This window comes from Arachis hypogaea, chromosome 13 (genome assembly GCF_003086295.3).
Source record: "Arachis hypogaea cultivar Tifrunner chromosome 13, arahy.Tifrunner.gnm2.J5K5, whole genome shotgun sequence".
Classification (NCBI taxonomy): Eukaryota; Viridiplantae; Streptophyta; class Magnoliopsida; order Fabales; family Fabaceae; genus Arachis; species Arachis hypogaea.
The window spans coordinates 131,229,324-131,240,774 of NC_092048.1; the positions used below are offsets into that span (position 1 = coordinate 131,229,324).

Below are 11,451 nucleotides of genomic sequence, written 5' to 3' on the forward strand. Positions count from 1 at the left end.
AAACTACAACAATTATAAAGGTGAAAATTTAAAATCATTGAAAAAGACATATATAACGTGTTAGAATATTTATAGTGAATATTCAATTAAGAACTGTTAAATAATTATAAATATGTTAAATTATTTAATAATTTTTAACCATTAATTTTAGATAAAGGATAATTGTACGTGAATTATTAAAACATAGAAACATTACTGTGAGTGATCCAAATGAGAGGGTAGCTGGGAAGATTTAGCCAACAACTTCGTGTGTCCCACTACTACCTTCTTCTTTTACGTTGCAAAATATTCAGACCTATCTATCTGGCTCTCATTAATCCCAAAACTGTTTGTTAGCACTTAGCATAAATTTTATACGGCTATATTCTTTTAGTTAGTCGGTTCAACTAGGTATCCTTTAAATATGGTACAATTTTCAGTCTTTTCTTACCGTAATTCAAACAAAATAAAACTAACACATCTAACAATTGTAAATAGATTTAGTGTCTTTAAGAATTAAATTCATATTTAAAATTCAAATTAAATCAAACTAACATTTAAAATTTAAATCTTAAATTTCTGTTTTAAATTTAATATATTTAATATAATAATATTTTATAATTTAAATACACATCTAAAATTCAAATTACTCAAAATTTAAAATTTAACTTTTAAAATTCTAAAGGTTTTTTACTTTTTAGAATGGATTAACTCTGACGGGTGCAAAGAAATTATGATTAATTAAGTTCTATTTAGTAGTGTGTTAATGATCGAAAGATGTTATTTTTGTTGCATGAGCTTGTTACACTAAAATTAAAAGAAATACATCTATTTGTTGGAATGAGAATAAAGATAAGAACTTGTACAAGTAATTAGCGTGGATGATTACGATTCAGGACGTGTACTTAATTAGTTTGAGCAAAGAAGCAAAAAGTAATCTAGAGTTTATAAGAAAAGATGTAGCTGGTATAGTCATAAAAAATTGTGTTTTTATTTTTCAATTATAACACATCTAATAGTATGATATTATATACAAAATATTCTTAAAACACATCTAAAATGATAAAAATATAGTTTTTAGATATAAACGTTTTCAAAATCGTTAAATTCTAGTTTTTAAATAAAAACGTACATAATACAATTAATCTTTTGATTTTTGATTCGATAAAATGCATCTAATATTTATTATTTAAATTATTGGTTTGGATTTTTTCGTTACTTTTCAATGATAACACATCTAATAGTATGATATTATATACAAAATATTTTAAAACACATCTAAAATCGTAAAAATCTCTCAGATGTGTTATAATCGAAAAATAACAACACAATTTTAAAATAATTGTTGATTATAATAATTTTGAAAACTAATAAATATCGAAAAAAATTCAACTAATAATTTAAATAATAAATATTATATTCATTTGATCGAATAAAAAGATTAATTGAATTATTAACGTTTAAATTTAAATATTTAAAGTTAGCCTGATTTTGGATGTGTTTTAAAAAATATTTTGAATAAAATATCATAAATCAGCAGAGTGTTTTTATGTTTAAATTAAAATATAATTAAAAATGTTGAACATGATATTTCTTAACAAATTACGTAAACACATGTGTGGAAAATAATGATACCTTTCACCAATGCAAAATGAGAGAGTGCTTCAGCTGGAAGGTGGTGATAGTCTTCACCAATGAAGACGAGATGGAGAATTCAGCTGGCAGCGTCCTTTTTGGTTTGGGATTCACTGATGCGTGTGAATGTCCCGTAAAATAAGGAATTTAAAAAACTGTTACGTGAAGTTACGAAAGTAAAGCAAAGTCACCGTAACCACCAATAAAGTGGGTGTGTTTTAAAATTTAAATTTAAATTAAAATCTAATTATAAATATGTATCTACAAAATAGGAACATGTTACACTAAAAAAATAATTAAATATTATTTAAATCTGATTAAAGGCTGATTAAAGACTGATTAATATTGTACAACTAGCATTTCCCTTAGTTTAATTCCCCCCAAATGTCAATAGTATTTTTTCTTATTCAGTTGGATTATTCATTATATTCATATGTAAAATCATAGGATATTGCTTATGAAATTAATTATTTATGCTGAAATAATATATAATATATAAATAAATATTGATAAAATATTATCTTATACCGCAAATATATGAAAGTTAAATCCATAAATACAATAATATTACCCACTACTAATAATTACTTAATACTTAATTAATGAGAGTTCCATATCAGTCATAGGCCACATCTGATCCAATTTTGAAAGACGATCGATCAGAACAGTCAATGCAATAAGTGTTTGGTAACGCTTAGAATAAACACACTAGATTTCACCTACTACTTGAAAAGAAAAAGTTCGGTATAAAAAAATATTAGTACAAAATTATTAAAATTTATTTGTTTATTTTATTTAATATATTTTATAATAAATAAATATTAAATAAAATAAATTTACATTATTTAAACTAATTGCTTTTCGTCTCTCTAGAATTACTGCACATAAAATACTACGTAAACAATATTGATTCAACGCTGCACTAAGTTATTATTAATATCTTCAGCCAGTATAAGCAGTCAAACTCAAATGTTTATATATGGTAGCGTACGTATGCCGTATGGTATGGGTTGGAAAATTTGATTGAGAAATATTAGGGCTAATATTTTTAGTAAAAAATGCGAAGAGTTGATTAGTATTAGTTTAAATATAACATAAAAAATAATGTTAGTTATTTAATATTTTTAATTTGATTTAATTTATAATTTCTTTTATGTTAAGATATGGAAGGTGAGAAGTAAATGTATGTTTAAAATAAGTATAATAATTTTTTGCTTATTGAATACGTTGTATTTTTATAAACTATTAGATTTTATTAAATATAAATAAAAATTTATTATAAAAGAAAAATATTGATACTATGTAATAAATATAAAACATACTAAACATTATCAGTATATAAATAAATAAGTAATTAAATATTTTTTAATATATAATATTTTAAATGATAAACATAATTTTTTATTTTTAAATAATAAATATAAATATATAAATACAAAAAAAATTTTATTTATTATAATCAATTATCATGCAATAAATTTTTACAATATTAAAAAAATTATATTAAAATAATATTTTAAATTACTATAATATAAAAATATAAAATAATTAATTTTATTTTAATATTATGACAAATAATTAAATTATTATATTAAAATTTCATTAACTGATTATTTTGTTAAAAATATTATTATATAATACAAATTATTAATAAAATGAATAGCAGAAATCTCATCCCTTTTATATTTTATTTTTTAAAACGAATACCCAACAAATTTTAATTTTAATTTTATTTTAAAAAACAAAAATCTCACCCAATAATTTTTATTTTATAATTTGTTCCTTATATTTTGATAAAACTTCAAAAGTTTAATATTTTAGTATTTTACAAAAAAGTCTCCCATATATAAAAAAATTGCCGCATAAAGTAGGTACAAATATTATTTCTTAAGTTATTAAAAAAAAAATAAAAGACAAATACTACTGAGTTCCTCCAATGTATATTGTAGAAAAAATAACAAAATATTAAAATAATAGATTAAAAACAAATGAATAATATTAGCAATATATTAGATAATAGCGGAGTATTTTATTCCATTTTGTTGGAAAATTAATTTTATTTTTAATCAATAATTAGCCTATAAAATAGTCAATCGATAAAAAAAAATTAAAAACTAATATTAAATACTTATTAAAAAATATTAATTCTCGATTTTTATTTTTTATATTTATTGTGATGTTTTTGTATCCACATATGAAATTAAGGATTAGCAAATTTTTATATTATAATAACTTAATTAGAAATTTTACCTATAAAAATGTAATAAAAAATTTAACACGGAGAATCATTAATTATAAAGAAAATTGAAAATTTAATTTATAAATATTTTTATTTTACAGTTTAAAATATTATTTTAATATTATAAAAAAATTTTATTGTATAACAATTGATTTTAATAAATAAAATATTTTTTGTATTTATAAATTTTTATTTATTATTTAAAAATAAAATATTATATTTTTTATTTAAAAAATATTATATATTAAAATATATTTAATTAATTATTTATTTATATACTAGCTATAATGACGTCTAATGTATTCTATATTTATTACGGTCTATAAATACTTTTTTATATTAACTATTGGTTTTACATTTAATGAAATCTAATGATTTATAAAATACACACATTCAATAAGTACAAAATTATTATACTTATTTTAGATCCACCCAAAAAATAATATTCACATTGATTAAAAATGGATTAATTAAAAAGGTATAATATAAAAGATTTATAGCAGTCTTATTTGCATTAAGATCTTTTAATTAAAATATAACGTCTTCAAGATTTTTAAGTTGCATTCTACTTGATCGAGTATTAAAGCGTACTTAGAAACTAAGGCTTCTAAATTAATTTGGGTTGATCGAGTAATCAACTCACTCATCTGTTTAAGTAAGTGTTAAAGATTTGAATTCCATTTTATACATACAGCAATTTATTAGTTAATAACAAACCCTTAAATAAAGCTTAAATTCACAATGAATTAGTCCTTAACTTTTTGAATAAAAAATAAATTTTTATTATCTCTCACTTCTTAAGTTCTTATTAATTAATTTTTTAGGGTATAAGAGAGATATATATAAAATAATATACATAACATTATTCTAAATCAATAGAATAAATTTATATTATATATCATGAGAATATATGAAAAATTTGTGTTTAATTTTTTTAAGGGTTAAGTACAATTTTAGTTTTTAAGATATAGGCCGAAAATTTTTTTTCGTTCTTAACTTTTTTTACATACAAAATCGTCCATAAGATTTAACTTTATTTTAAAATCGTCATTTTTACTTAAATATTAAATTTATTACCAAATTATCCCTAACTAAAAAATTATTAAAAAAAAAGAGAACGGACGAGAAAAAAGAATCCAAAAAAGGAATCACACGAGAGAGAGGGAGGAAGAATAAGGAAAAAGAGAAGGTGGTGAGGACGTGTCTCTCATAAACGACGTCGTTGCCTCCCAACTCCGCAGCGAAACCGCCCTATTGCCGCAGTAGCACCACCACTCCGATGACGACGAAAAAGACGAGTTAAGAAGATGGCAGAAATCGAGCTCAGGAAAAGGCCGTTCTTCCTACAAGATTCTAGATTCTTTCGAGTCTGATGGAAGAGATAAGAAGGAGAAGAGGAGTAAGAATAAGAGGAAGAAGCGGAAGCGCGATAGGTCATCTGAGAGAGGTGGACTCGACAGTTGTAGTTCGAGGAAGTCGGGTATTTGAGTTTGGATTGATTTAGAGTCGTCCACCGCCGCCAAAGACTATTATTTTGATTCTCACGGTGACCGTGATAATCTTGTTAATCATATTGTTGTTGTTGACTCTGATTCTATTCTTTTGCTTCTGATATTTGTTAGCTGAAATTCTGTTGTTAAAATTTTAGTTAAAATTCTAGTTGAAAAAAATAAAAAAAAATTTACTGGAAACATTTGGATACACCTAAATACTATTACGTGTCAACATGTCCAGCTTTATTTTTAATAATATATATTATTAATTATTAAAATAAAAAATATTTTAAATATTTTATATAATTAAAAAATATTAAAAATAACTAAAAATTAATTTATATTTTAATATCAATAAAAAATCAAAATATCATTATAATTTATCTAAAAAATATTTTATATTATATATATATCGTGTCCTTGTATTTTATAAAAATTTTAAAATTATGTGTCTGCGTATTCTATGTCTATATTAGTGTCTGTGCATCAGAATATATAATTCAATAAAAATATTATTTTTAAAATTTGAACTCAAAATCTTTTATTAAACTAAAAATTATTTATCATCTCAATTAATTTAATCTTTACTATTTTTTATATATATTTCATAAATAAAAGTGTGTGAAGTGCTTATTGATATAAACAAGATTCATGGAATAGCCACACTTGATCTCTTTCATTGTAGTCTTGTAGATAGATATTCTTAATTTTTAATTTATTGTCATCCAAATGTGAAGACCGGCGTTTTGATGTTACAAGCCATGCTATTTAACTATATTTGCTTCTGGTTAAGTCATCTTCATCACCTTGAATCAATTATCCAAATCCCCTAATTAAGAAAATTGGCTTTTGTTAACAGTGTTAATTAATTAAACGAAAATATTTGATAATAAATAAAAATAATTAAAAATAATTTTATTTAATATTTATTAATTATTATTAAAATTAATAAATATTAAATAAAATAAATTTAATTTTTTGCTTTTTTAGTATTATCGTTAATTAAATGTATAAGAATTAGGATTAAGGTAACATCTGATATAATCACGTACGCTTTCTTGTTAAAAGAATTTTAATTTCAACACACGAGCGTTGAATGTTAATTATATGAATTATTAAACATAGATAATGTTAACCACATAATATCTTGCTCCTTTAAAGTCCAAAGCTTTATATATAAATAGTAAAGTACTAAAGTGTAACATTTGAATATTATACAAGTAACTGTACATGTAGATTATCTTAGGAGTAAATTACTCATATCACTCCGTCAAGATTTTAAAATCAGCTACTTTATTCTTATGTTTTTTTTTTTTTTTGTGACTCTTTATTCTTATGTTTTAAAATATACAAAACGATTTTTAATATTTATTTCAGTTAAACATTATAGTTTTGTAAACCGTTACTGACAGTAGCGGTTTACATAAAATATTGAAAACAATGCATTTGCATATTGAATTTGAAAATAATGTATTTGCGTAATATTGGGGGTCAAACAATTTAGATGCGTAAATACCCCTTTTTTTTAGTTATTAATAATAATTATTAATATAAAATATTAATTTACACACATAATTATTAAATATTTATATATATAAATTGAACAAATCAACTCTTAAAATAAAGTATAAAATAGTCTTTAAAAATTTTAAAAATCTCAAACAATTTCTAAAAATTTTAAAATTTTAAAACCATCTCTTCGAATATTTTTTAATTTTTTTAAAAATCAACGTTTTATAATATTTTTGTTAATAAAAAAATAAATATTATTAAAAAATATATAATAAATAAAAATATAAAAAATAACAAAATATATACTAAAAAAAATTTTATTTATTAATACTAAAATATTTAAAAAATATTACTTAATTATTAATATATAATATCTACATTGAAGTAATGTGAAAACCAAAATAATAATAACAACTAAATCTAAGAGGTTATTGAATTATAAAAATCATTATGTATATATTTAAACTCTTAAAATATTGAACCCAAATAAACTTAAAAAAATATCTTTAAGTGAAAAGAAATAATATTTTTTTTGGCATAATTAATAACTATAGTAGCACAAAAAATTTTAACTGTAAACCTATTTTATAATTTTGTGCAATATATTATACAGGGGTGGAGCCACTCATACGTAAACGGGACAGTGATCCCCCTAATTACTTTGCGGGTATGAGTTTGGTTTTTTTTTTTTTTTTTTTTCTTTAAGGTCTAGCAAGCTCAGGAATTCAAGCTAGCACCTCTTTTGGTGGTGGACATGGTGAGTTTAGCTCTTTCACCGCTCCTACTCACCTGAAAAGACGACTTCATTTAAGTCATGGCCTTCTTAGTATATACTAGAGCATGCATGAATAATATAAAAATTTAAGAAAAAAATTAATTATTTTTTATGTAAAATAATCAAGTTTTTTATATTAATTTTTAAATTTAATATTTTTAAATTTTAAATTATTATCCTAAATTCTAAAAAAATGAAAATTGAAAAAGTAATTTTATAATTAAAAAAAATAAATACTATAGACCAAACTTTAAAATGGAAAGGACTAAAGTCTGAGCACGAGGTGTTGGACTAGAATAATAGTCATCTTTTCGTCTCAGTGTTATGTTCCGATTTTGCAAACTAATGAGTAAAGACAAACTATCAAACGTAACACATAATACTAATGAATAATAAATAATAAAATTTATTTTTAAAATATTGTTTATTTTTTAAATTAATTTTTTATTTTTAATCAAATTTATTTTTTAAAAATTTTAAATTAATTATATTGATCATTTTGTTATTTTCTTTATTTATATAGTCAAAATTTATTGATATTATATGTTAAGTGACACTATAGTATATACTTAAAAATTTTAACTAATTGTTAATATAATAAATTTATAAAATTAAATCAAATTAAAATTTAAATAAAAAGATTTTAAAACATTGAAATTTTTTAATTTAAAATTAATTTAATCTAATTTTGATATCACTTAATATGTTATATTAACAAATTCTAATTTTATTATTAATACAAGTGAAAAAAATGGCATAATAACTTCAAATTTTTAAAAGATAAATTTGATTAAAAATATTTTTTAAAATATTTAAAGATCCATGATTTTAAGATACTAATTTAAATATTTAGAGTGTGTTTGATTTATGTTTGAAGTATTTTGGCTATTTTTTTTCTCTAAACACAAACCAGATTCTGGTTTTCCCCCCACATTTATCAATAACTATCAATTTTAGTTTGTGCATTTACTTCTTCACGTTATATTGAAATTTATTTTCTATGTATTAATTGTATCTTTTGTTATTCATATGATAAATTTTATTTTTTTAATTTTTTTTTTCAAATATTCTCTCATACATATTATTATTTTTTATGACTTTTATTATTTTTTGTTTATATAAATTTTTTGTCGTTATTGTTATTTTTTTATATGGAATAATTTTTTGTTTTGTATTATGATATTATTAATCCTATTAGAGTACTAAAGAGTACTGATAATACTAAAAAAATATTAAAATTTATTTAAATATTTAAAATAAAATTATAAGATAACATAAAATAATTATTTAAATTTATATCATTTTTTATAATTTTTCATCTAAAAATAATTTTAAATAATATAATTTAAATAATATTTAATTTATTATAATCTATTTTAAATAAAAATTATCAAACATAAATCACATTCATACCAACTTATTTTTATCAAAATCAATTTTACAAAATTAATTGTATACAAACATCAATTTATAAATATTAATTTAAACACACACTTGATAATTTCATTTACCAACATGGACCAGCTATATGCTTATAAAAGGGAAGCAAATCCTCTTTTAATTTATCATCAAACTCACTCAACTTCTTGCGTGTAAAAGAGAAAAAAGAGCAACAATGTTTTTTCAACTTGCACTTACTTTCTTAGTGATAACACTTTTTATGTACCTTCGTCCTACTCCAACAGCAAAATCTAAAGCCCTCCGTCACCTCCCAAACCCTCCGAGTCCGAAGCCCCGCCTCCCCTTAGTGGGACACCTCCACCTCTTGGACCCTCTCATCCACCACTCTCTCATCCATCTCTCCAAGCGCCATGGTCCCATTTTCTCACTCTACTTTGGCTCTTTGCCCACCGTAGTCGCCTCTTCTCCTGAACTTTTCAAGCTCTTCCTCCAAACCCACGAAGCCACTTCTTTCAACACTAGGTTCCAAACCTCTGCCATCCGCCGTCTAACGTACGACAACTCCGTCGCCATGGTACCTTTCGGACCTTACTGGAAGTTCATAAGAAAGCTCATCATGAACGATCTCCTCAACGCCACCACAGTTGCGAAGCTCAGACCCCTCAGGAGCCAAGAGATTAAGAAAGTTCTCAAAGTTCTTGCACAGAATACGGAAGCTCAAACACCCGTCGACATCACCGAGGAGCTTCTGAAATGGACCAACAGCACCATCTCCAAGATGATGCTTGGGGAGGCAGAGGAGATCAGACACATTGCCCGCGAACTTCTCAAGATTTTCGGCGAGTACAGCCTCTCCGACTTCATCTGGCCCTTAAAAAAACTCAAAGTTGGCCAGTACGAAAAGAGGATCGACAACATCTTGGGCATGTATGACCCCGTAGTTGAGAGAGTCATCAAGAAACGTCAGGAGATCAGAAGGAGGAGGAAGGAGAAGAATGGCGAGCTCGAAGAAGGCGAACAGAGCGTGGTCTTCCTCGACACCTTGCTTGATTTTGCAGAGGATGAAACCATGGAGATCAAGATCACCAAGGAACAAATCAAGGCTCTCGTCGTCGTAAGTATCGTGCATGCTCCTTTAATTTCGATGAACAATAATGTTATTGACTTTAATTTAATTTGCGTGTGCAGGATTTCTTTTCTGCAGGAACAGATTCGACAGCGGTTGCAACAGACTGGGCGTTGGCAGAGCTGATAAACAACCCAAGGGTTCTTGCAAAGGCCCGTGAAGAAGTGTACAACGTGGTTGGGAAAGACAGGCTTGTAGAAGAAACAGACATACAGAACCTTCCATACATCAGAGCCATTGTGAAAGAGACGTTCCGCATGCACCCGCCACTCCCAGTCGTGAAGAGGAAGTGCGTGGCAGAGTGCGAAGTGGACGGTTATGTCATCCCAGAGGGAGCTCTCATACTCTTCAACGTCTGGGCCGTGCAAAGAGACCCTAAGTATTGGGAAAGCCCGCTGGAGTTCAAGCCCGAGAGGTTCTTGGAGAACCCCACAGAAGCAGGGGAGGCCGGGGCCGTTGACCTCAGGGGCCAACACTTCACGCTGTTGCCGTTTGGATCAGGGAGGAGAATGTGCCCGGGTGTCAACTTGGCCACTGCTGGAATGGCAACCCTGCTTGCTTCGCTCATTCAGAACTTCGACCTGCAGGTTGTGGGCCCTAACGGAAAGCCCCTCAAGGGTAAGGATAACAGGGCCAGCATGGAGGAGAGGCCCGGGCTTACTGTCCCAAGGGCCCACAACCTTGTGTGTGTTCCGGTTGCTAGGTCCACCGCAATAACAAAGCTCCTTTCCTCGTAAAAACTCAGCATTATGCCTTAATCATATAAAATAGTTTCAATAAGTGTGTCTGTTGCTCGACCACGACATTGATGACTATCAATGAAGTTTCACGGCATGGCTTCCATTCACTACTTCACATGTGCTGTAATTTCTTTTTTTTTGCCACTTATTTCAAAAGAAAATCGTCATTTAATTTAAAATATTTAATGTAATGCAATGTAATGCCTTGTATGTTTGTCTCTTCTCCATTGTTTTCACTCGTCGTCACCACACATACAAACTTCTATATTTAGAAAAGTTGTCTTGTCGAAGTGGAGAAGCTAATTATAATAGAATTGTAAGCATACAATGTTTTTTAATTTTCGTTTCCGATTGTTGATGCCAATTTGATGCCTTTTATCCCTATAGATGTTGCAGGCTATACATACCGCTCTATCAATGTTTTTAGTGTGAATATACCATTTATGAAACTACAGGTTCAATTTTTTAATCTCAATGTAATTTCCGCGGGGCTATATAAAATTGAATTATTTTCTTGTGCCGGAGTACACTAGTACTCACTTAAGGACAAA

General features: G+C 25.7%; 1 protein-coding gene across 1 annotated transcript; it reads left to right on the forward strand.

Moving 5' to 3' along the window:
* The first annotated feature begins 9,150 nt into the window (after window positions 1-9,150).
* Window positions 9,151-11,238, forward strand: LOC112733554 (2-hydroxyisoflavanone synthase). The gene is made up of 2 exons (XM_025782546.3): window positions 9,151-10,148; window positions 10,223-11,238. The coding sequence occupies exons 1-2, from the start codon at window positions 9,249-9,251 to the stop codon at window positions 10,895-10,897; spliced, it is 1,575 nt and encodes a 524-aa protein (XP_025638331.1). The 5' UTR covers window positions 9,151-9,248; the 3' UTR covers window positions 10,898-11,238.
* Window positions 11,239-11,451: the final 213 nt, after the last annotated feature.